Source organism: Thamnophis sirtalis, unplaced genomic scaffold, assembly GCF_051295495.1.
Source record: "Thamnophis sirtalis isolate CommonGarterSnake01/CBP01778 unplaced genomic scaffold, rThaSir2_p1.2 scaffold_9, whole genome shotgun sequence".
NCBI lineage: Eukaryota > Metazoa > Chordata > Lepidosauria > Squamata > Natricidae > Thamnophis > Thamnophis sirtalis.
The window spans coordinates 74,193,435-74,217,381 of NW_028261389.1; the positions used below are offsets into that span (position 1 = coordinate 74,193,435).

General features: G+C 45.4%; 1 protein-coding gene across 2 annotated transcripts in view; it reads right to left on the reverse strand.

The window, feature by feature from the left end:
• TSPAN9 (tetraspanin 9) overlaps positions 1-23,947 on the reverse strand; it is a 114,001-nt gene that overhangs the window by 52,363 nt on the left and 37,691 nt on the right. The window contains exon 3 of one of the 2 annotated variants that reach the window (XM_087722266.1): positions 2,595-2,674. In XM_087722266.1, coding sequence (XP_087578392.1) covers positions 2,595-2,657 — 63 coding nt within the window. In that variant the 5' untranslated portion in view covers positions 2,658-2,674. Of the gene's footprint in view, positions 1-2,594; positions 3,266-23,947 lie in introns of those variants that run through there. The other variant, XM_087722265.1, reaches the window with a different exon arrangement.

Genomic DNA, 23,947 nt, shown 5'->3' on the forward strand with positions numbered 1-23,947 from the left:
AGCCAATCCAGACTGGGATTGTGAAGGTGAAAATCGGGGGAATGGAAGACGAGGGATAATCCCTAGAGAAGCAAGCAGTTAGAGGGGGGGACGGGGTACTCAAGAACCCCCCAAATGCCACACCTCTCCAAAAGGTGCCTTTCTCCCCCCCCCCCAGCAAGTCCAGGCTGGGACTGTCAAAATAAAGTCAGGAGGAAGGGGGGAGAGGGGTTCAGAAGAAAAAATGGGGTACTCAAGAACCCTCAAAATGCCATACCTCCCCAAAAGGTGACTCCCCACCACCACCACCACCCCCGCAGAAAATCCAGGTTGGGGTCGTCAAGGTAAAATCAGGGGAATGGAAGGGGAGGGGTTATCCCTACAGAAGAGACAGATAGAAGAAAAAATGGGGTACTCAAGAACCCCCAAATTGCCACACCTCCCCAAAAGGTGTCATTCTCCACTCCCAGCAAATCCAGGCTGGGGTTCTGGGATTGTCCAGTGAATGTCAGGCAAAAGGAAGGGGAGAGTAGGAGGGGGAGGGGTTATTCCTAGGAAAGCAGAGGAAAAAAACAGGGTGCTGAAGGACCCCCAAATGCCACACCTCCCCCAAAAGGTGCCATTCTCCCCCCCCCCACTCCAGCAAATCCAGGCTGGGATTATCAAGGGGGAAGTCAGGAGAAAGAAGGGAAGAGACTAGAATGGAGGTGGGGGGAAGGATTTAATCCCTGCAGAAGAGACAGGTAGAAAAAAAAATGGAATATCCAGGGAAAGGCATGAGAAAAATGGGGGGGGGGGATTTAATCCCTGCAAAAGAGAGAGTTGGAAAAAACGGAATACACTCAAGAACCCCCAATTGCCACAATTCCCCCAAAAGGTGCCATTCGACACCCCCCCTCCCTATCCCCTCCCCACTTCCCCAACAAATCCCACCTGGGATTTTCCTGGGAAAGTCAAGAGAAAGAGGGGGGGGATTTAATCCCTGCAGAGGAGACAGGTAGAAAAAAAACGGAATCCAGCCAAGACACCCCCCCCCCAAAATGCCACAATTCCACCCATGCCATTCCCCCCTTCCCCACCCCCATAAAATCCAGGCTGGGATTGTCCAGGGAAAGTCATGAGAAAGGGGGGGGGATTTAATCCTTGCAGACAAGATGACCCACCCCCCAAATGCCACAATTGCCCCAAAAGGTGCCATTCCTCCCACCCACCCACCACCCCATAAAATCCAGGCTGGGAATGTCCAGGGAAAGTCATGAGAAAGGGGGGTGGGTGGGATTTAATCCCTGCAGAAGAGGCAGTTAGAAAATAACAGAATACAGTCAAGACCCCCCCCCCCACAAATGCCACAATTCCCCCCATGCCATTCCCCCATTACCCACCCCCATAAAATCCAGGCTGTGAATGTCCAGGGAAAGTCATGAGAAAGTGGGGGGGGGAGGTGGATTTAATCCCTGCAGAAGAGGCAGTTAGAAAATAACAGAATACAGTCAAGACCCCCCCCAAAAAATGCCACAATCCCCCCATGCCATTTCCCCATGCCCCCCCACCCCATCCCAGCTGAGATGATCCAGAGAAAGTCAAGAGAAAGTGTGGAGTGGGGGGGGGAGGTTGGATTTAATCCCCGCAGAAGAGACAGGTAGAAAAAAAAACGGAATATAGTCAAGACCCCCAAATGGCACAATTCCCCCCCCCCATGCCATTCTCCCATGCCCCCCCCACCCCATCCCAGCTGAGATGATCCAGGGAAAGGTATGAGAAAGTGGGTGAGGGGGTATTTAATCCCTGCAGAAGAGACAGGTTGAAAATAACAGAATACAGTCAAGACCCCCAAATGCCACAATTCCCCCCCATGCCATTCTCCCATGCCCCCCCACCCCATCCCAGCTGAGATTATCCAGGGAAAGGTATGAGAAAGTGGGTGGGGTGGATTTAATCCCTGCAGAAGAGACAGGTAGAAAATAACAGAATACAGTCAAGACCCCCAAATGCCACAATTCCCCCCATGCCCCCCAACCCACCCCATCTGAGATTATCCAGGGAAAGGTATGAGAAAGTGGGGGGGGGTGGATTTAATCCCTGCAGAAGAGGCAGTTAGAAAATAACAGAATACAGTCAAGACCCCCCCCCAAATGCCACAATCCCCCCATGCCCCCTCCACTCCATCCCAGCTGAGATGATCCAGGGAAAGTCAAGAGAAAGTGTGGGGGGGGGGTGGATTTAATCCCTGCAGAAAAGGCAGTTAGAAAATAACAGAATACAGTCAAGACCCCCCCCTCCAAATGCCACAATCCCCCCATGCCATTCCCCCATGCCCCCCCACCCCATCCCAGCTGAGATGATCCAGGGAAAGGTATGAGAAAGTGGGGGGGGGTGGATTTAATCCCTGCAGAAGAGACAGGTAGAAAAAAAAACGGAATACAGTCAAGACCCCCCAATGCCACAATTCCCCCCCATTCCCCCCCCCAGCCGAGATTATCCAGGGAAAGTCAAGAGAAAGTAAAGGGGGTTGTTTAATCCCCGCAAGGAGAAGAGGCAGGTAGAAGAAAAGAGGGGAGGGGGAGAGAGAGAGGGAGAGGACCCCCCCCTCCTCTCCCAATCGGGCTTTTACTCACCCAAAAGACCAAATTGAAAAGGAACATCATGTACTTCAGGCAGCACAAGCAGCCTCTGGCCATGCTGCACTTCTTAAACTCTAGGAGGAAAACAAAGGATAGATCCAGGTAAAAAACCAGGTATTTGTTGCTGCTGGTGGCGGCGGCGGCGTTGTTGCGGGGCTCGTCCCTTGGCAAGCCGGAGCCCGCGGGCGCCCCACCGGCAGCCCCAGCGGCGCCGCTTCGGCCTTGGCGGCGGGGTCCGGTCGTGCCGTAGAAAGCGCCGGCCGTGAAGCCCCGGTTGAAGCGCTTGCCCGTCGGCGAGGCTTTGGCGAAGTCGGAGTCCTTGCTGTCCACGGACGGGCTCCGGCGGATGGAGGAGTCTTCGCTACTCGACTTCTCCATGCTGGGTGCGGAATGATGCGGGGGCGGGCATCGCCCGGCCGAAGCCGCTTTCGGCCTCTTCCAACACCCCCTTCTACAGACCGGCCCGCATCGCCAGCCCCTTCCTCCTCCTCCTCTTCTTCCTCCTCCTCCTCCTCCTCCTCCGCAGCCCCTTCTTCAGCGCAGAGAGGGCGGCCCCGCCGGCTCGGCTTTCCACGCCCGGGGTCGAGGCTGAGGAAGAGGCGGCATGGCCCGGGGGGGGGGGTCTTCCTCACGGGCGCACCGGCATGACTCGGTCCCCCTTGGCCTGAGAAGGGGCAGCCGCGGAAATGAAGAGACGCCCGGCCGGCTGGAGACGAATGGCTGACCGCCCGGCCGCACACAAACGTGGCCCCCCTCCCTTTAGCCAGCCAGCTCGTCCCGAGCCACCGGCTCTCTCCGTGCCCGACGGAGGTGCCCGCGCTTAAATAGCCTTCCTTGCCAGCCCCGCCCCGCCCCTTTCGCTCTCGGGGTGGCCAATGGCGAGGGGGCTTTCATCCCACGCGCGCCGGGACCAGCCCCCCCCCGCTCTTCAAAAAAAAATGACACGAGCGCTTTAATAGGATTAGCGCTCCCGGGTTTTGCCTATAGAAGTGCAACAAGGGGGGGGGGACGAGCGCCGGCTCTTTAGCCGTGTATGAACATGAAAGGGGACGGGGAGGAGGGGATCCTTCCACCGTCACGCGGAATCAGAAGGTGGGGTCTTGGGGCTTTAAGATTTCCTTTTGATCCGACTTTCCCCGTTAGATCTGGGCAGCGGAGGGGGACCCGGTGGGCTCGAACTCCTGGCAGCTCTGCGGGGCGATTTGCCCTGTGGTCACTGCAAGGTGCCCCTAAGCGGGTGGGAGACGCTATTTAAGGAGTTGCAGGGAGTTAAAACCCCTCGAAAACTGAAATATCCTGGGAAATATTAAGAAGGCAGAATATTATATTTCCCTGGGTGGGAAAAGGGAGAAACGTGTTTTTTTAAAAAACACAAAGGAGCCCCCTGCGGCTTCCTGCCTCTCCCCCACCCACCCACCCACCTTTGTCAACGAAGCTTGGGCTGCTCTATTCTACATAACGTAAGGTAGGGTTAGCCTTCTCCAGAAAATCACTGCAAGGCACTTGGGAAAATTACATCAGCCAGCAAGACAACCAATATTTGGGACTCAAAACACAGTCTACAGCAGTGTTTCTCAACCTTGGCAACTTGAAGATGTCCGGACTTCAACTCCCAGAATTCCCCAGCCAGCGAATGCTGGCTGGGGAATTCTGGGAGTTGAAGTCCGGACATCTTCAGGTTGCCAAGGTTGAGAAACACTGGTCTACAGAGTTGCCCCTCCCATGGGAGTCTGGCAACCAATCAGAATGCAAGATCAAGATCAAAGGCCAGAGAGGGCATAAAACCGGGGGACTTTCAGCATCTCGGTCTCTTTTTCATCTCCACCCAACATCTGGAAGCATGTGATCCCCCTTTTCTGTTCAGGAGCTCAAGCCATGTGATGCTGGCCACCATTAAGCCATCTTTCCAAGCAGCCTCCATGTTTCCAGTGTCTTTTTCCCTACTTGGAACTGAACCCAGAAGGACATTTCTTCCAACAGCGTCTTAAAGAACACCCTTAAAATATAGGGAATAGGGAATAAGAAGAGTTGGTAGGAGCCTTGGAGGTCTTCTAGTCTAACCTTCTGCCGTAGCGGTAAAGAGCATTGGAAATACAGGTGGTCCTCGACATACGACCACAATTGAGACCCAGGTTTCTGTTGCTAAGTGAGATGCACCGGAAATCTAGGTAAGTCCTCGACATACAAGCACAATTGAGCCCCAAGTTTGTGTTGCTAAGTGAGATACACTATAAATACAGGTAGTCCTTGACATAGGACCACAATTGAGCCCCAATTTTCGGTTGCTAAGTGGGACATTGTTAACCTTACCCCATTTTACGACCTTCCTTGTGGTTATTTCACGACCACGACTGAGCCCAAAATTTCTGTTGCTAAAGTCAAGACATTTGTCAACTTTTACCCCATTTTACGACCTTTCTTGCCACCGTGGTTACGATAAGTGAATCACTGCAGTTAGAGACATAGTTGTTAAGTGAATCTGGCTTCCCCCATTGACCTTGCTGGTCAGAAGGTCGCAAAAGGGGATCATGTGAGCCTGGGATTCTGCAACCGTCATAAATATGAGTCAGTTGCCAAGCATCTGAATTTTGATCAATGGCCACAACAGTCCTAAGTGTGAAAAACTGTCTTTTTTTCCCTCAGTGCTGTTGCAACTCTGAATGGACACTAAAGGAATTGTTGTACCATTAAGTCAAGGACTAACGAAGAACAGAGCGGAAGGGACCTTGGAGGTCTTCTAGTCCAACCCCACCCAGCCCAAACAGTAAAGATCCTGGCAAAACAACATTAAGCTGTGCTTTTTTCCCCAAAAACACAAATGGATTTTCTTGAGGTTTTTTTTTTCCCTTGAAAACGTTTTGCTTCTCATCCGAGAATCATCATCCTCCACCATTCAGTCAGAACTGAGGAAGCTTCTTGGATGAGAAGCGAAATGTTTGTTATTATGAATGATCGGATGTTGATTGACACCAGCAGCCTCTCCCAGGCCCAACCAAGCTCACCTTTTGCCGTGGGAATAATAAAACTCTTAAGATTGCCCGAGCTTACATTACATTGCACTTCGTCTGAATGAAGACTCAAATTAGTCCCAAGCGTATACCCTGTTCTGACCCAGTTTCCTAAGACCAACTCTCTGTAGTTAAATCCCTGATTCCTTTATGAGGAGCGCCAGCCAAAAAGTTTCTAGCTAGCAAGTCCGTCCAACTGAAAGATGAGTAGTTGTCTGTCACATCTATTCATCTCTGCCCCCTGCCTTTTATCCCCAGAGCTAAGGTGGGGCTTTGCTAGCAGCAGTGGCTCTTCCGTCCCGAGGATCAGCCCATAGATTTCCACTGCTCTCCTCTCCTCTGCCACATCTATTCATCTCTGCCCCCTGCCTTTTATCCCAGAGCTAAGATGGGGCTTCGCTAGCAGCAGTGGCTCATCTGTCCCAAGGACCGGCCCATAGATTTCTACTGCTCTCCTCTCCTCTGTCACATCTATTCATCTCCGCCCCCTGCCTTTTATCCCCAGAGCTAAGGTGGGGCTTTGCTAGCAGCAGTGGCTCTTCCGTCCCGAGGATCAGCCCATAGATTTCCACTGCTCTCCTCTCCTCTGCCACATTTATTCATCTCCGCCCCCTGCCTTTTATCCCAGAGCTAAGATGGGGCTTCGCTAGCAGCAGTGGCTCATCTGTCCCAAGGACCGGCCCATAGATTTCTACTGCTCTCCTCTCCTCTGTCACATCTATTCATCTCCGCCCCCTGCCTTTTATCCCCAGAGCTAAGATGGGGCTTCGCTAGCAGCAGTGGCTCATCTGTCCCAAGGACCGGCCCATAGATTTCCACTGCTCTCCTCTCCTCTGTCACATCTATTCATCTCTGCCCCCTGCCTCTTATCCCCAGAGCTAGGGTGGGGCTTCGCTAGCAGCAGTGGCTCTTCCGTCCCAAGGACCGGCCCATAGATTTCCACTGCTCTCCTCTCCTCTGTCTTCTGCATACCAGACACTCCACCCAGCTGTTCCTCCTCTTCCTCATCAGCCACCTCCAGACCAAATTTTTTTTTTACTACCCGTTCTGTGGGCGTGTTTGCTGTAATGCAATTTTTTCACTGCCATTGTAACTTCAAAGGTTTCCGAAACGAAGGGCTGTACCGGTAAGTCAAGAACTACCTGTATTGATCACTTCCCATGACCAGAAATATTTTTTAGAAACCAAACTGCTTTAGATAGGTATTTGGACCCCAGCACGTCAATTAAAGTTTTTTTGGGGGGGCGGGGAGGCAGGAGAACACCAGACAGCTGAGCATTTTTTTCCTAGGCTCTCGGCCAAATGTAAACATCTATGCTGCGTGATGTACATATTGTTGTTGCAGATACTGCTGTACCATTTGGCTTTGCAAGCAGAGAAGAGGCTGTTGTTAGACGCTAGGAAGCTCCTGTTGCTTACTCATTACTTACTCCTGATAGGAAGCTCCTGTTGCTTACTCATTACTTACTCCTGATAGGAAGCTCCTGTTGATTACTCATTACTTACTCCTGATAGGAAGCTCCTGTTGATTACTCATTACTTACTCCTGATAGGAAGCTCCTGTTGCTTACTCGTTGCTTACTCCTGATAGGAAGCTCCTGTTGCTTACTCATTACTTACTCCTGATAGGAAGCTCCTGTTGCTTATTTGTCGCTTACTCCTGATAGAAAGCTCCCGTTGCTTACTCGTTACTTACTCCTGATAGGAAGCTCCTGTTGCTTACTCATTGCTTACTCCTGATAGAAAGCTCCTGTTGCTTATTTGTTGCTTACTCGTTGCTTACTCCTGATAGGAAGCTCCTGTTGCTTACTCATTGCGTACTCCTGATAGGAAGTTCCTGTTGCTTATTTGTTGCTTACTCATTGCTTACTCCTGATAGGAAGCTCCTGTTGCTTACTCATTGTTTACTCCTGATAGGAAGTTTCTGTTGCTTACATCCTGATAGGAAGCTCCTGTTGCTTACAGGTTGCTTACTACAGATAGGAACCACCTGTTGCTTACTCCTAATAGGAAGCTCTTGTTGCTTACTCCTGATAGTGATCTGGGGGCACGGCAATGGTCATAAATATGAGTCAGTTACCAAGCGGATGAATTTTGATCACATGACCATAGGGATGCTACAACGGTTGTAAGCATTTTTAAAAATGGTCATAAATTACTTTTTTCAGTGCTGTTGTAACTTCAAACAGTCGCTAAATAAATGGCTGTAAGTGGGGAGGGAGAGAGAGAGAGAGGGAGGGAGGGAGATTCATTGTTCGACTGATGATGAAGCTGTGGCCTATCTAGGTGAACATCTGGTCCTCCAAATGAGAGAGGAGGGGGACAGACAGGAAGAGAAATACAGGAAAAGGGAAGGAGGAAGAGGGAGGGTGGGGGAGTGGGAGAAGGAGATGGGGGAGGGAGGGAGGAGAGAGGGGGGAGAGAGAGAGGGAGAGAGAGAAAGAGAGAGAGAGAAGATAGGACAACCATTTGTCCCAAATGGCCTAGGGTCTCTTGCTTGAGCAGGAGGTTGGTCTAGAAGACCTCCAGAGTCTCTTTCAACTCGGTTGTTCGGATTTATTTCCTCCAGGTATAGCAGTGACCAACTAGGACTCCCCATTTCCTCCGAAGGCAGAAAAGACAGACACAACATAAGAACTATGGAGTTCTATCTTTTCACCATCACCACTTCCAATGGCCCTACTTCCTCTTCAGCTCCCTTTTTTACTTTTAGCACAGCTAAAGATCTGACCACTCTTGAGCTCTGCCTTAGCAACTTCCAAACTAGTTGATGGCAACCAACTTTCTACCCTGAAAGCCAGTCCTGAAATCCCCCAGCGGTTCCCAAAATCCAAGGATTATTTAGGCACACGGTGGAACTCGGATTGTGCCTTCATCCCTGGTGGATATTCTCAGTAGAAGAACTCGGATACGGTGAAGTTTCCCAGAAGGGTGTTGCTATTTCGGAAGAGACTCTGCTGGGAAAGTCTGCAATGAGACCACAAGGGGACTGACACACTTGCATCCTATCTTGTGTGTCTTCTCTGGTAAGCCTCCTCTCACTTTTATCACTATGCAACTTACATCAATAGGGGTTGACAACCTTAAACACTCAAAAGAGCCATTTGGAAAAGTGTTCGGAGACTACAATTGGTCCAGAATGCAGCCGCGCGAGCGATATTGGGTGTACCGAGATACACCCATGTTACACCTATCCTCCGCGAGCTGCACTGGCTCCCTATTGGTCTCCGGACGCGCTTCATGGTGCTGGTTATCACCTTTAAAGCCCTACATGGCCTAGGACCTGGATATCAGAGGTGGGTTCCTACCAGTTCGCACCTATTCGGTAGAACCGGTTCGTCAAATCTACCGAACCGGTTAGAAGAGGTTCCATCAGTTGACCTGGGAAGCAGGCCACACCTACAGAAGAGGTTCCAAGATTTTTTGAAACCCACCACTGGTCCTTGGATATGATTATTCTACACTATCATGCTCCTATTTATAAAACTCAGTGCCTCTGTGAAAGGTAAGGATGACTACTGCGTTTGTGGTGCAATCAGAACATTGCGTGTGTTGAAGTTGTTTTCACGCAAACCCAAGATGCCTTTTAAAAAACAAGTTTACATCCTATTCTTATGCATGCCAGTGCAGTGTGTGAGGTAATTTAAGGTGGTTCTGATAAGTGTCGTCGGCATCTTCATATCCGGTCACATGGGCGGCAAGCCACTCCTACAAAGGAGACCACACCCACAGAGTAGGTTCGAACAATTTTTGAAACCCACCACTGCTGGATATCTACGAGACCGCCTCCTGCCACATACCTCCCAGCGTCCGATAAGATCTCACAGGATGGGCCTTCTCCGGGTGCCGTCGACTAGACAATGTCGTCTGGCGGCTCCTCGGGGGAGGGCCTTCTCTGTAGCTGCCCCGGCCCTATGGAACGATCTACCCCCTGAGATCCGGACCCTCCCCACTCTCTCGGCCTTCCGAAAGTCTACTAAGACCTGGCTATTCCGGCAGGCCTGGGGCTGTTGACCCTTGATTGAGTTCCAGCCCCACGAAGGTTGAGTGCATGTTGTGTTCTTTTAACTTGCTTTGTCTTTGTATTTTAAATTTTTTAGTATTTTTAAAACTGTTTTTATGTAAGCCGCCCGGAGTCCTTCGGGATTGGGCAGCATACAAATTCATTAAATCTTGAATCTTGACCCGTTTCCCACAGAAAAGAAAACACCGGGAGCCACAAAAGTCCTAACCGGAAGCCCATCGTTCAATTCTGGAGCCGACCGGAAGTCCGGTTCCTGCACCATAGAGTCTCCTCCTAGCACAGCGTCCTTTGTCCTCCATCTGTCCTAACTGAAAGCCCTATCAATGGTTGAGCCAACTGAAAACCCGCCTCTTTCCATAGAGTCTCCTCCTGGTGGGCCGTACTCCCCCCCCCTAAACTGGAAGCTCCTCTCAAAAATGGGTTGCGGGGGGTGCGCCACACCCCTCCGGGATCCCCCCGTGTATACGCACACATCTCACACATGTGCCCCGCCTCCCCGTGCCTACATGGCAGACACCCGGAAATCAGCTGGCCGGTGAGAGGTGCCTGCGCGGTGGAGCTAAGCTGGGGCAACGGCTTAGGGAGGGCTCTGTGTGCCCCTTGTCCAATCCATATTTTCTGGTGGTCTCCTATCCAAGCACAAGTAGTCCTCGATTTACAGCCGTTCACAGTGACTGTTCAAAGTTATGACGGCATGGAAAAAGTGACATTTTTCGCACTTGTAAACGTTGCGGCATCCCCATAGTGACACGATTTACGTTCCGATGCTTGACCCCTGATTCATATTTACGACAGCGGCAATGTCGTGCGATCCTCTTTTCTGATTGTCTGAAGAGCGAAGTCTGGACCGCCTGAAGCCATTTGAAAAAGTATCTCTCTCTATCCTAATTAGCAAATTGGTTAAATATTGGCCAGATGGCACACTTTATACACAAATAGTTTTCACCTTAAAAGGGGCAGGAGGAGGAAAGGCTAAAATTTAGACTTGGAGCAAGGAAATGGAGGTCATAGCGAGAGATGCTTTAACTGTTGGGCAATAAATTTTGGTCTCCACAGTGTAAAAAAGATGCTGAGACTCTGGAAAGAGTGCAGAGAAGAGCAACAAAGATGATTAGGGGACTGGAGGCTAAAACATATGAAGAACAGTTGCTGGAATTGGGTATGTCTAGTCTTATGAAAAGAAGGACAATGGATGACATGATAGTTGTATTCCAATGATTTGGGGTTGGCATAAAGAAGGAGGTCAAGCTATTCTCCAAAGCACCTGAAGACAAGACAAAAGCAATGGATGGAAACTAATAAATACTTTTTAAAATAAATACTGCCTTCAGTTTTGGTCGCCACGATATAAAAAAGATGTTGAGACTCTGGAAAGAGTGCAGAGAAGAGCAACAAAGATTAGGGGACTGGAGGCTAAAACATATGAGGAACGGTTGCAGGAACTGGGTATGCCTAGTTGAATGAAAAGAAGGACTAGGGGAGACATGATAGCAATCTTCCAATATATCAGAGGCTGCCACAAAGAAGAGGGAGTCAAGCTATTCTCCAAGGCACCTGAGGGCAGGACAAGAAGCAATGGGTGGAAACTAAACAAGGAAAGAAGCAACTTAGAGAACTAAATAGAAACTTCCTGACAGTTAAAACAATTAATCGGTGGAACAACTTGCCTCCAGAAGTTTTGAATGCTCCAACACTGGAGGTTTTTAAGAATAGATTGGATAACTATTTGTCTGAAGTGGTGTAGGGTTTCCTGCCTAAGCAGGGGGTTGGACTAGAAGACCTCCAAGGTCCCTTCCAACTCTGTTTAGTCTATTCTATTCTACTCTATTCTATTCCATTCTACTTTATTTCCTATTCTATTCTATTCCTTATTCTATTCTATTCTATTCTATTCTACTCTATTCCCTATTCTATTCTATTCCCTATTCTATTCTATTCCCTATTCTATTCTATTCTACTCTATTCCCTATTCTATTCTATTCCCTATTCTATTCTACTCTATTCCCTATTCTATTCTATTCTATTTATACTATTCTATATGCAACAGAGTCATTTGCAGCCTGTCATTTAACCTCCTCGTAGTCTGCAATGAATTATTTTGGTCTTCAGCTTCCGTTCTCCAAACCAAGGCCATCCAAGGAGATGTTCCTTATTTGAAGAACCAGATTTTTTGGAGGAAGCAAAGCTGATCAGATCGGCTAATATACAGCCCTCGCAAACGGCTCCCAAAACATCAGTTTATGCTGCACCTGTCAATAAAACCCTCATCTTAATTCTGGCCTATAACCACCTGGGGCTCCCCTATCAGAAGCTGGTGCCACATTGTCTCTCTTCCAACTCGCTGGCACTGAGCCCGAGTTGAGGGACACATTTGCAAATTGCATAGTTTTGCCCGGAGGTCGAGCGAATGCCATCAGGGACCCAGTGATTTATTGCAGTTCTGTCTCTCAGGATGTCCTAAAATATCTTCTCCGGCTACTTTTATAGTTGTTGCGTTTCTCTTCGCAGAAAAGTCCACCGAGGCTCCGCTATGTGCCCTATATTATGCCCCAGACGCAAATAATTCATTCCATTCCTTTAAATCATCCCTTGAAGATCAAGAGCCGTGGTGGCGCAGTGGTGAGAGTGCGGTACTGCACGGCTACTTCTGCTAGCTGCCGGCTGACTGCAATTTGGCAGTTTGAATCTCACTGGGCTCAAGATTGAGTCAGATTTCCATCCTTCCGAGGTGGGTAAAATGAGGACCCAGATTGTTGGGGGCAAGAGGCTGACTCTGTAAACCGCTTAGAGAGGGCTGTAAAAGGAAAGCCTGTCCTTGTAATAGGCTGTTGATCTAGATTGACCTTCAGTCCCATTAAGATCGAGTGCATGTTGTGTCCTTCTTTTAACTCGTTTCTGTCCTGCATTTTAAACTTTTTAAAATGCTTTTAAACTGTTTTTATGTAAGCCGCCCGGAGTCCTTCGCGATTGGGCGGCATACAAATCTATTAAAATTGGAAATTGGAAATTGGACTGTAAAGTGGTATATGTCTAAACGTTATTGCTCTTTTTCTCCTTCCTTCCTTCCTTCCTTCCTTCCTTCCTTCCTTCCTGCCTGCCTGCCTGCCTGCCTGCCTGCCTTCCTCCCTGCCTTCCTTCCTTCCTTCCTTCCTTCCTTCCTGCCTTCCTTCCTGCCTTCTTCCCTTTCTCATTTTCCTTCCTAGTGGCACAGTGGTTATAATGCAGGATTGCAAGCTGACTCTGCCCACTGCCAGGAGTTCAATTCTCACCAGCTCAAGGTTGACCCAGCCTTCCATCCCTCCAGGGTGAGTGAAACGAGGACCCAGATTGTTGGGGGCAAGAGGCTGACTCTGTAAACTGCTTAGAGAGGGCTGCAAAGCACTGTGAAGTGATATGTAAGTCTAAATGTTATTGCTCTCCTTCCTTCCTTCCTTCCTTCCTTCCTTCCTTCCTTCCTTCCTGCCTGCCTGCCTGCCTGCCTGCCTGCCTGCCTGCCTGCTTTCCTGCCTGCTTTCCTGCCTTCTTCCCTTCTCATTTTCCTTCCTAGTGGCACAGTGGTTAGAATGCAGGATTGCAGGCTGATTCTGCCCACTTGTTGCCAAATTGTTGGAGGCAACATGCAGACTCTGTAAACCGCTTAGAGAGGCCTGTAAAGTACTGTGAAGCGGTATATAAGTCTAAGTGCCATTGCTGTCTCAGACTTCGCTTTCCTGGGGATTCTTCTCCCATAGAATCCAGTTTAACCCTGCACTGGATTTATTTAAAAGGTCCTCTCCTAAAACAGCTTGACTATCTCTGGCTTTGTGAAGTCACTTTCTCCTAAAGATCTGGGTCACGAGTCCCCCGTTTTTCAACTCTGAACTGTCGTTAAGTGAAATGGTTGCAGATCGAGGACTATGTGTATCTACATTTTATTTGCACTGTTTTTCAACTCTGAACCGTCGTTAAGTGAAATGGTTGCAGATCGAGGACCATGTGTATCTACATTTTATTTGGACAGCCAACAATGGGCCGCCATCAATGATATATTTGTTTGTTTGTTTGTTTGTTTGTTTGTTTGTTTGTTTGTTTGTATGTATGTATGTATGTATGTATGTATGTATGTATGTATGTATGTATCTATTTAGAGTTTAGAGCTGATAAGGAGTTGAACTCTGTGGCTTAGTGGTTAACACATCTGCCTAAGATGCAATACAGCACAGGTTCGAATCCCAGTAAGGGTATGGCTAGCTGATGAGAGCTAAATAGCTTGAAATAGATCTATACTAGTCTCCCTTTATTTATTTATCAGCACAAATACAACACGTGTGTGTGTGTGTGTGTGTGTGTGTGTGTGTGTGTTTGTGTATGAACTGAATACTTTAGAACTTTTTGTTTTAAAATGGTTAAGGACAACAATGAATTTATGTATACTTGATAGAGGATTGGTGATATAATGTAGAACTCTAAGTATATATTATAAAGATATCTTGTTGTTGATAAATAATTTTAATAAGGAAGTAATTAAAAATTGGTATATATATGAAGTGACTATTTAGAATACCTTGTTGAAAAATGAAGGAATAACATTTTTGTTTGAATGTATGATGTACAAGGACAATAATGAATATAAGCATACTCGATAGATGATTGGTGGGATTATACATAATTGAAAACAGCGATATACAAATATAAATGGTTGGTAAATCTTTTTTATATGTGGGATATGTGATTATATAAAGGTATATTGTTATTAAACAGGCAATCAAGAATGTAAGGGAATTAGGTTTATTGAAAAGAAAAAAAAATACTAGTCGTAATTGAATATACGTTGTATAATGAAAGAGAGGTATTTAGTTATATTAGATGAAAAATCTGTGATTGTAAATGTAATTGAGAATATGGATGCAAAAACACTTGTAACCAAACGACATGCTGTATTTAAGGGATGAGAATGTTTTTATGTTGTTGTTTTTTATGTTTAAAAATAAAAAATATTGTAAAAAAAAACCCGAAACATTTCTTAATCCACCATTTCTTTCCCTACGTTATCCTTAAAGAACAATTACCACAGTTGGTGGCGCAGTATTGGAAGAAGGAAGAATTGCCTACTATTCAAGAATGGACACTAAAAGTAAGAAACTTAGCAGAGATGGCTAAAATATCAGCATATCTTAAGGATCGCTCAAATGAGAAATACAAGCTGGAATGGAGAAGATGGATTGATTATATTCAGAATAAATGTGGGACTAAGAAACTCCAGTTAGCTTATGAGTGAATGAGCAAGGAATGATACAACTTGTTTAAAGTCAGCTTTACAAAAGGGGAGTTAGTACAAGTGAGGGATGATGCTAAAGTCTGTTTATTTTAGAATAGCAATAGCAGTTAGACTTCTATACCGCTTCATAGGGCTTTCAGCCTTCTCTAAGCGGTTTACAGAGTCAGCCTATCGCACCCACAGTCTGGGTCCTTATTTCACCCACCTCGGAAGGATGGAAGGCTGAGTCAACCTTGAGCTGGTGAGATTTGAACCGCTGAACTGCAGATAGCAGTCAGCTGAAGTGGCCTGCAGTACGAATATGGTTGTTAATGTTTATACCGTATATTTGCTTTGGGAGGTTGGGGGGGGGGAGAGGTTGGGGGGGAGATGGGTTCGGGGGGAGAGGTATATATCTGTAAAAAAAAATTTTTTTAAAACTTTTAATAAAAAAGAACAATTGCTTTCTCGACAACTAGGCTGACCAATTATCCTCTGGGGAAATCCTGCCCCACACCCCCATCCCAGGCATCGCACTAGAGGTAGGTTCCTACCGGTTCGCACCAGTTCAGTAGAACCGGTTCGTCAAATCTACCGAACCGGTTAGAAGAGGTTCCACCAGTGCAGTGGTGGGTTTCAAAAATTGTTCGAACCTACTCTGTGGGTGTGGCCTCCTTTGTGGGAGTGGCTTGCTGCCCATGTGACCGGATGGGAGTGGCTTGCCGCCCATGTGACCGGATATGAAGATGCCGACGACACTTGTCAGAACCACCTTAAATTGCCTCACACACAGCACTGGCATGCATAAGAATAGGATGTCAACTTGTTTTTTAAAAGGCATCTTTGGTTTGCCTTAAAACAACTTCAACACACGCAATGTTCTGATTGCACCACAAACGCAGTAGTCATCCTTACCTTTCACAGAGGCACTGAGTTTTATAAATAGGAGCATGATAGAATAATCATATCCAAGGACCAGTGGTGGGTTTCACAAACTTTTGGAACCTCTTCTGTAGGTGTGGCCTGCTTTCCGGGTCCACTGGTGGAACCTCTTCTAACCGGTTCGGTAGATTTGACGAACCAGTTCTACCGAATAGGTGCGAACTGGTAGGAACCCACCTCTGCACCAGTGGAACCGGAAAGCAGGCCACACCTACAGAAGAGGTTCCAACATTTTTTGAAACCCACCACTGCATCACACCTGCAGTTTGGCTGCCCTTCGAGGTTTGCTTCAGTCACACACACACACACACACACACACACACACACACACACACACACACACACCACTTTTTAAAAAAGGGACCCCCGTTCTGTTCTTTAAGGGGGCAGGAAGTGTCAGAGAGACGGACATGTCAGCTAACAAGTGGCTGGATTTTTTTTTTTTTTTTTTCCTGTGAGAAAAGAATGTCAAGAATGTGACTGGCCCAGTGAGATTTCTACCCGATAATTAAATCTATACATTACAAGTAGCCTTTCCGTGAGGAAGAGGGGGGGGGAAGGGGGGGAGAAACCCAAACTGGGGCTTCTAAGTCGGAATAATCCTTTCTTAGAAATCGGAGCCAGCAGCTGAAATGATGCGTCATCCTATCGAAAGCTTAAAAGGGCCCCAGATGCTGAGCCCTTCTCTGAGAACGGGGAAGGCCAGGATCACCGAGGTGAAATCATCGACTAAATTTAGAACCTTTTTGTTTTAAAAAAAGTGCAGCCCCCCAACATGGTAGGCCTTTTTTTGTTCTTCCTTTCTTCTATCATCCCAGAGTGAACAATTTATCTTACGGGTAGTCCTCGACGTACGACCATAATTGAGCCCAACATTTCAGTTGCTAAGTGAGACATTTGTTAAGCGAGTTTTGCCCCGTTTTACGACCTTTCCTGCCACATTGGTTAAGTGAATCATTGCAATTGTTCAATTAGTAACATGGAGTGGGGTGGGGTGGAGTGAAATGGAATGTAGAGTAGAATAGAGTAGAGTAGAATAGAGTAGAATAGAATAGAAATACAATAGGGATAGAATAGGGATAGGATAGAATGGAATAGAATAGAATATGGAATAGAATAGAATATGGAATGGAATGGAATGGAATAGAATAGAATATGGAATGGAATAAGAATAGAATATGGAATGGAATAGAAAATGGAATGGAATGGAATAGAATAGAATATGGAATGGAATATGGAATACAATAGAATGGAATAGAATATGGAATGGAATGGAATAGAATGTGGAAGGGAAGGGAATGGAATAGAATATGGAATGGAATGGAATAGAATGTGGAAGGGAAGGGAATGGAATAGAATATGGAATGGAATAGAATAGAATGTGGAAGGGAAGGGAATGGAATAGAATATGGAATGGAATGGAATAGAATAGAATATGGAATGGAATAGAATATGGAATGGAATAGAATAGAATAGAATATGGAATGGAATGGAATAAGAATAGAATAGAATAGAATAGAATATGGAATGGAATATGGAATACAATAGAATAGAATAGAATATGGAATGGAATAGAATATGGAATGGAATGGAATAGAATAGAATATGGAATGGAATGGAATAAGAATAGAATAGAATAGAATAGAATATGGAATGGAATATGGAATACAATAGAATGGAATAGAATATGGAATGGAATGGAATGGAATAGAATGTGGAAGGGAAGAGAATGGAATGGAATATGGAATGGAATGGAATAGAATGTGGAAGAGAATGGAATAGAATATGGAATGGAATAGAATAGAATGTGGAAGGGAAGGGAATGGAATAGAATATGGAATGGAATGGAACAGAATAGAATAGAATAGAATATGGAATGGAATAGAATATGGAATGGAATGGAATAGAATAGAATATGGAATGGAATGGAATGGAATAAGAATAGAATATGGAATGGAATAGAAAATGGAATGGAATGGAATAAAATATGGAATGGAATGGAATAGAATGTGGAAGGGAAGAGAATGGAATAGAATATGGAATGGAATGGAATAGAATAGAATGTGGAAGGGAAAGGAATGGAATAGAATATGGAATGGAATAGAATAGAATAGAATAGAATAGAATATGGAATGGAATAGAATATGGAATGGAATGGAATAGAATAGAATATGGAATAGAATAGAATATGGAATGGAATAATAGATGGAATAATATGGAATGGAATGTAATAGAATAGAATATGGAATTGAATAGAATATGGAATGGAATGGAATATGGAATACAATAGAATGGAATAGAATATGGAAGGGAAGGAAAAGGAAGGGAAGGGAAGGGAAGAGAAGATGAATAGGGATAGGAATAGGAATAGGAATAGGAATAGGATATGGAAGTGACCTTCAATGTCTTCTAGTCCAGCCCCCTGCTCAAGCAGGAGACCCTATACCATTCCAGATGGGTGACTGCCCAGTCTCTTCTTAAAAACCTCCAGTGTTGGAGCACTCACAACTTCTGGAGGCAAGCTGTTCCACTGGTTGATTGTCTTCACTGTTAGGAAGTTTCTCCTTAGTTCTAAGTTGCTTCTCCCCTTGATGAGTTCCCATCCATTGTTTCCTGTCCTGCCTTCAGGTGCTTTCGAAAATAAATTGACCCCCTTCCTCTTTGTGGCAGCCCCTCAAATCCTGGAAGACTGCTATCATGTCCCCTCAAGTCCTTCTTTTCTCCAGACTAGCTAAACCCAAATCCTGCAACCATTCTTCCTATGTTTTAGTCTCCAGGCCTTTGATCATCTTTTAGTTTAATTTACTTCCTGTTTAGTTTGATCCCCCCTTGGTTCCATTTACCAAGAAGAAAGCAGGAAGTGCCAGCGTTCACAGCTCCCTTTCATCAACTCCACAGCGGTGTTTGTGCCAAGAGGAGTTTGCCCTCTGCCAGGCATCCCTCCACTAATCCCTGCCATGCCAGACGACCAAAATATCCTCCAGGTGAGACTGCTGGCAGGTGCCACTGGGGAGCGTCAACTGAACTGTCAATGGAATACTTCGGCCAATGGGAAAAAAAGTGTGAGCCTGAGGTCAGCAGTGAGTTGTTCCTGGATGCCCGCCACCGAAGAGCTAATAGGCGTCAGGAACAGTTGCGCAAGTACAGGAGGTAATTGCACTCAGCTGGTGGTCATTAGGCTCCTCTCCAGACTATAAAAGGACTGCTTGTGCACACGCCCCTCTTGCAGAAGTCAACGCAGGAACTAATGTCGGAGAACATTATTGTGAGCTTGGCAGGCTGGATTGCTGCCAAGCCTTATCTGTGCTGGATTGCTGCCCAAGCTTGTCTGTGCCAGTTTGCTGCCAAGGACCTGTCTGTCTGTTAATTAAATTCCATAACTTATCTTTGGCTCGGAGTATTTGTTGGTGTGGGACGAGCGGGGTCAGAACAAGCTGATTCTGTAAACTGTTTAGAGAGAGAGTTGTAAAACACTATGGAGGCAGCAATGTTTAAGAGAACAATTAAGCGATGGAACAGCTTCCCTCCTGGAATGATGGGTACTCCATCATTGGAGGTTTTCAAGAAAATATCTGGACAACCATTTATCCAGGGTGGTACAAGGTCTCCTGCCTTGGGCAAAAAAGATTGGGACTAACAGACCTCCAAGGTCTCTTCCACTCCAGTGATTCTATCTACCGTATTTTTCAGACTATATTTTCAGACGCACCGGTGTATAAGATACACCAAGATTTCGAAGACGTAAGTAAGAAAAAAAAGTTTTTGTCTTCCCTGGGCCCCAAGAGCACTCTGCAGGCTTCAGCAGGACTGGGGGAAGGCAAAAACACCCCCATTTGGTGAAAAATGGCCAGTTTTTTACAAAAAAGGGATGAAGGAGGCCAAAAATGGCTATATTCGGTGTATAAGACGCACCAACATTTCCACGCTCTTTTAGGGTGGGAGGTGCATCTTAGTCTCCGAAAAATACAGTAATTCTATTCATAATAGTATCCTTTTAAGCAAGACCGAAGATATTAGAATGCCAAGAATGGAAGGAAGCTAAGATTCTGGAAAGAGAAGAGCAACAAAGATGATTAGAGGACTGGAGGCTAAAACATATGAAGAACGGTTGCAGGAATTGAATAGGTCCAGTTCGGTGAAAAGAAGATGACATGATAGCAGCCTTCCAATATCTCAGGGGTTGCCACAAAGAAGAGGGAGTCAAGCTATTCTCCAAAGCACCTGAGGGCAGGACAAGAAGCAATGGGTGGAAACTAATCAAGGAGAGAAGCAAGTTAGAACTAAGGAGGAAATTTCCTGACAGTGAGAACAATTAACTAGTGGAACAACTTGCCTCCAGAAGTTGTGAAAGTCCCAACACTGGAAGTTTTTAAGAAGATGTTGAACAACCATTGGGCTGAAATGGCGTAGGATTTCCTGCTTGAGCAGAGGGTTGGACTAGAAGACCTCCAAGGTCCCTTCCAACTCTCTTATTCTTTCCTGCCCACTTGGGCAGAAGCTCAAGGTTGATTTCCATACACAGAGCATTTGTTGAGAGGGTTTATGTTTTATAACCGGAGTACTGGTGTGTAAAAAAAATTTTTTTAAAAAAAGAACCAACATTAAAGAAAAGTTTGCTTTCAAAATCCCAACTTCACGGGTATTGGCGTAAGAGAAAATATCAAGGTCTCTTCCAGCCCAGTGATTCTATCTAGTTCTATCCGTAGTATCCTTCTTTTAAGCAAGACCGGACATTATGGAAGCTATTCGACTGCCAAGAATGGAAGGAAGCTAAGATTTTGGAGAAGAGTGAGTTGGCCCTTGCCAAAGACCAGCTGAGGATTTACACAATGCCAGAGGTTGCCCAGCTGCAAAAGGCAACTTAGGGGGGGGGGGGAAGCCAAATAACCAACTTTTTAAGAAACACACACTTATTCAACTGTGGGTGGCACAGCCTGCCAGCCTGGCTGGGTACATTAATGCTATTATAATCCTGCTTGGGATATAAACCAGGAAAAAGGCAGCTTTTGGGGGAAGAGATGGATTTTGCTTGGCAAACGCTCCAACTTGGATGGGATGAGTCTGACCCACAAGCCAGAAAACTGGGTAGCAGCCTGCCCTAATGATTTTTGGTTGAATGAGAAGGGAGATAAGAGATAAGCAGATTACTATAAATCCATTATAAATCCACAGGCATTTATGCCTGGCTAAATGAGGCTGCTGTAATCCGGTCTATCACCTTTTTTTACAGATTATCTGAAAGCCAATTAAAAATGCCCCTCTCCTTTGTCATTTGGAACTTTTTCTAAAGTAGGTATTATTATCATCATTTTGTTTCACAAACATACTTTTCATGTCGTTTCTCGATATTCTTTCTCACACCAAGGTTTCAAAGCAAACCTTTTCTTAATGTTAGCTCTTTTTTTTTAAATACTCCAGCGATAAAACATAAACCCTCTCAATAAATGTATGGAAATCAACGTATTCTTCCCTGAGCTTCTGCCCAAATGGGCAGGAAAGAAAGAGGATGGCTGAATAACAGAGTTGGAAGGGACCTTGGAGGTCTTCTAGTCCAGCCCCCTGCTCAAGCAGGAGACCCTATGCCATTTCAGACAAACGGCTATCCAACATCTTCTTTAAAACTTCCAGTGTTGGAGCATTCACAACTTCTGGAGGCAAGTCGTTCCACGGATTAATTGTTCTCAGGGACAGGAAATTTCTCCTTAGTTCTAAGTTGCTTCTCTCCTTGATTAGTTTCCATCCATTGCTTCTTGTTCTACTCTCAGGTGCTTTGGAGAATAGCTTGACCGCCTCTTCTTTGTGGCAGCCCCTTAGATCAGGGGTCAGCAACCTGTGGCTCCGGAGCCGCATGTGGCTCTTTCTCTGCTGCGGCTCCCTGTCGCTCAAAATATGTGTCACAGCCTGTCGGCATGCGATTTATTGAGCTTTTCGACCCCCAGGTAGGCCAACCATGGATAAATCCAAGAAAAGAAAAGTTGCAGAAGGAAACAGAACGTTTAATTCAAGTACATATGCTAGTTTTGTGGCCGCTCAGGAAATAGTCAGGCACGGGAAGGGTTTTGTGGCTCCCGGTGTTTTCTTTTCTGTGAGAAACGGGTCCAAATGGCTCTTTACGTGTTTAAGGTTGCCGACCCCTGATTTAGATATTGGAAGACTGCTATCATGTTGTCCCTGGTCCTTCTTGTTATGTGCTGTCACTCAAGGTTGGCCAAGGCAAAATGTCTTTGGATGAATCTACTTGCCATGTCCCCACTAATACACGGTGGCTGCTGACCCCCTCCTGCTTCAGAGCTCATCACCCCCACCCTTGGCGGAAGGAGGGGAGCAGAGTCAGCCTCGTAGCTGGGACCAGCCAGCTGAGACTCCCTCACCGCTACGCAATTAACTGTCCAGCTGGCAGAGACTGCCGAGGCCAGGGGCTCCCTGGCTGAGCAGCCATGCACACTACAAAGCTTGCAAAACGTCCCATTTTCTCTTCTGCTTCATTCGTCTTCCAGCGAAAGTCCTCTTTCTTTTTAAAAAAATTGAAAAGCCCAAAGAAATAACTTGACTTTTATTACTTTATAGATCGCCCCGGAAATCTTTCAGAAGACCTCTAAGGTCCCTACCAACTCTATTATTCTATTCTGTTCTACTCTACTCTAAGCTATTCTATTTCCATATTCTATTCTATTCTACTCTATGCTATTCTATTCTATTTCCATATTCTATTCTATTTCCTTATTCTATTCTATTCTACTCTATTCTACTCTATGCTATTCTATTCTATTTCCTTATTCTATTCTATTTCCTTATTCTATTCTATTTCCATATTCTATTCTACTCTATTCTATTCTATGCTATTCTATTCTATTTCCTTATTCTATTCTATTTCCTTATTCTATTTCCATATTCTATTCTATTCTACTCTATTCTACTCTATGCTATTCTATTCTATTTCCTTATTCTATTCTATTTCCTTATTCTATTCTATTTCCATATTCTATTCTACTCTATTCTACTCTATGCTATTCTATTTCCTTATTCTATTCTATTTCCTTATTCTATTCTATTTCCTTATTCTATTCTATTTCCATATTCTATTCTACTCTATGCTATGCTATTTCCATATTCTATTCTATTCTAGCCTATTCTAGTCTACTCTATGCTATGTTATTTCCATATTCTATTCTATTCCATTCTACTCTACTCTATGCTATTCTATTCTATTTCCATATTCGATTCTATTCTATTCTACTCTACTCTATGCTATTCTATTCTATTTCCATATTCGATTCTATTTCCATATTCTATTCTACTCTACTCTATGCTATTCTATTTCCATAATCTATTCTATTCTATTTCCATATTTTATTCTATTATATTCTACTCTACTCTATGCTATTCTATTTCCATAATCTATTCTATTCTATTTCCATATTCTATTCTATTTCCATATTCTACTCTACTCTATGCTTTTATTTCCATATTCTATTCTATTCTATTCTATGCTATTCTATTTCCATATTCTATTCTATTTCCATATTCTATTCTATTCTACTCTACTCTATGCTATTCTATTTCCATATTCTATTCTATTCTACTCGACTATGCTATTCTATTCTATTTCCATATTCTATTCTACTCTGCTCTACTCTATGCTATTCTTTTTTGTTTCCATATTCTATTCTACTTACTCTACTCTATGCTATTCTGTTTTATTCTGTTCTGCTCCATTCTATTCCATTTTATTCTACGTCAATAGAGGAAGCCAGATTCACTTAACAACCGCGTTGCTAACTTAACCGCTGCATTGATTCCCTTAATCTCGGTGGCAGGAAAGGTCGTAAAATGGAGCAACACTCACTTAACCACGGTCTCCCTTAGCAAGGGACACGTTGGGCTCAATTGTGCTCCTGCGCCTAGGGCTCCCCTGTACCAGCTCTCTTGCTGACATCCTGTCTGCGAACCTGTGAGATTGAAGAAGTTTCCAGAGAGAGAAAAGGGGGGGGGAACCCTCGTGGGCCACTTCCCCCCCTCCCCGGCCCCAATCGAGTAGAAGGTTTATTCCCTCTGGAGCAGAAGGAACTCCACTGGCACTAATGAGGAGTGTGGTATTTGAAACCATCCCGATGGAGCAACAGCTGCAGGAAGAAAG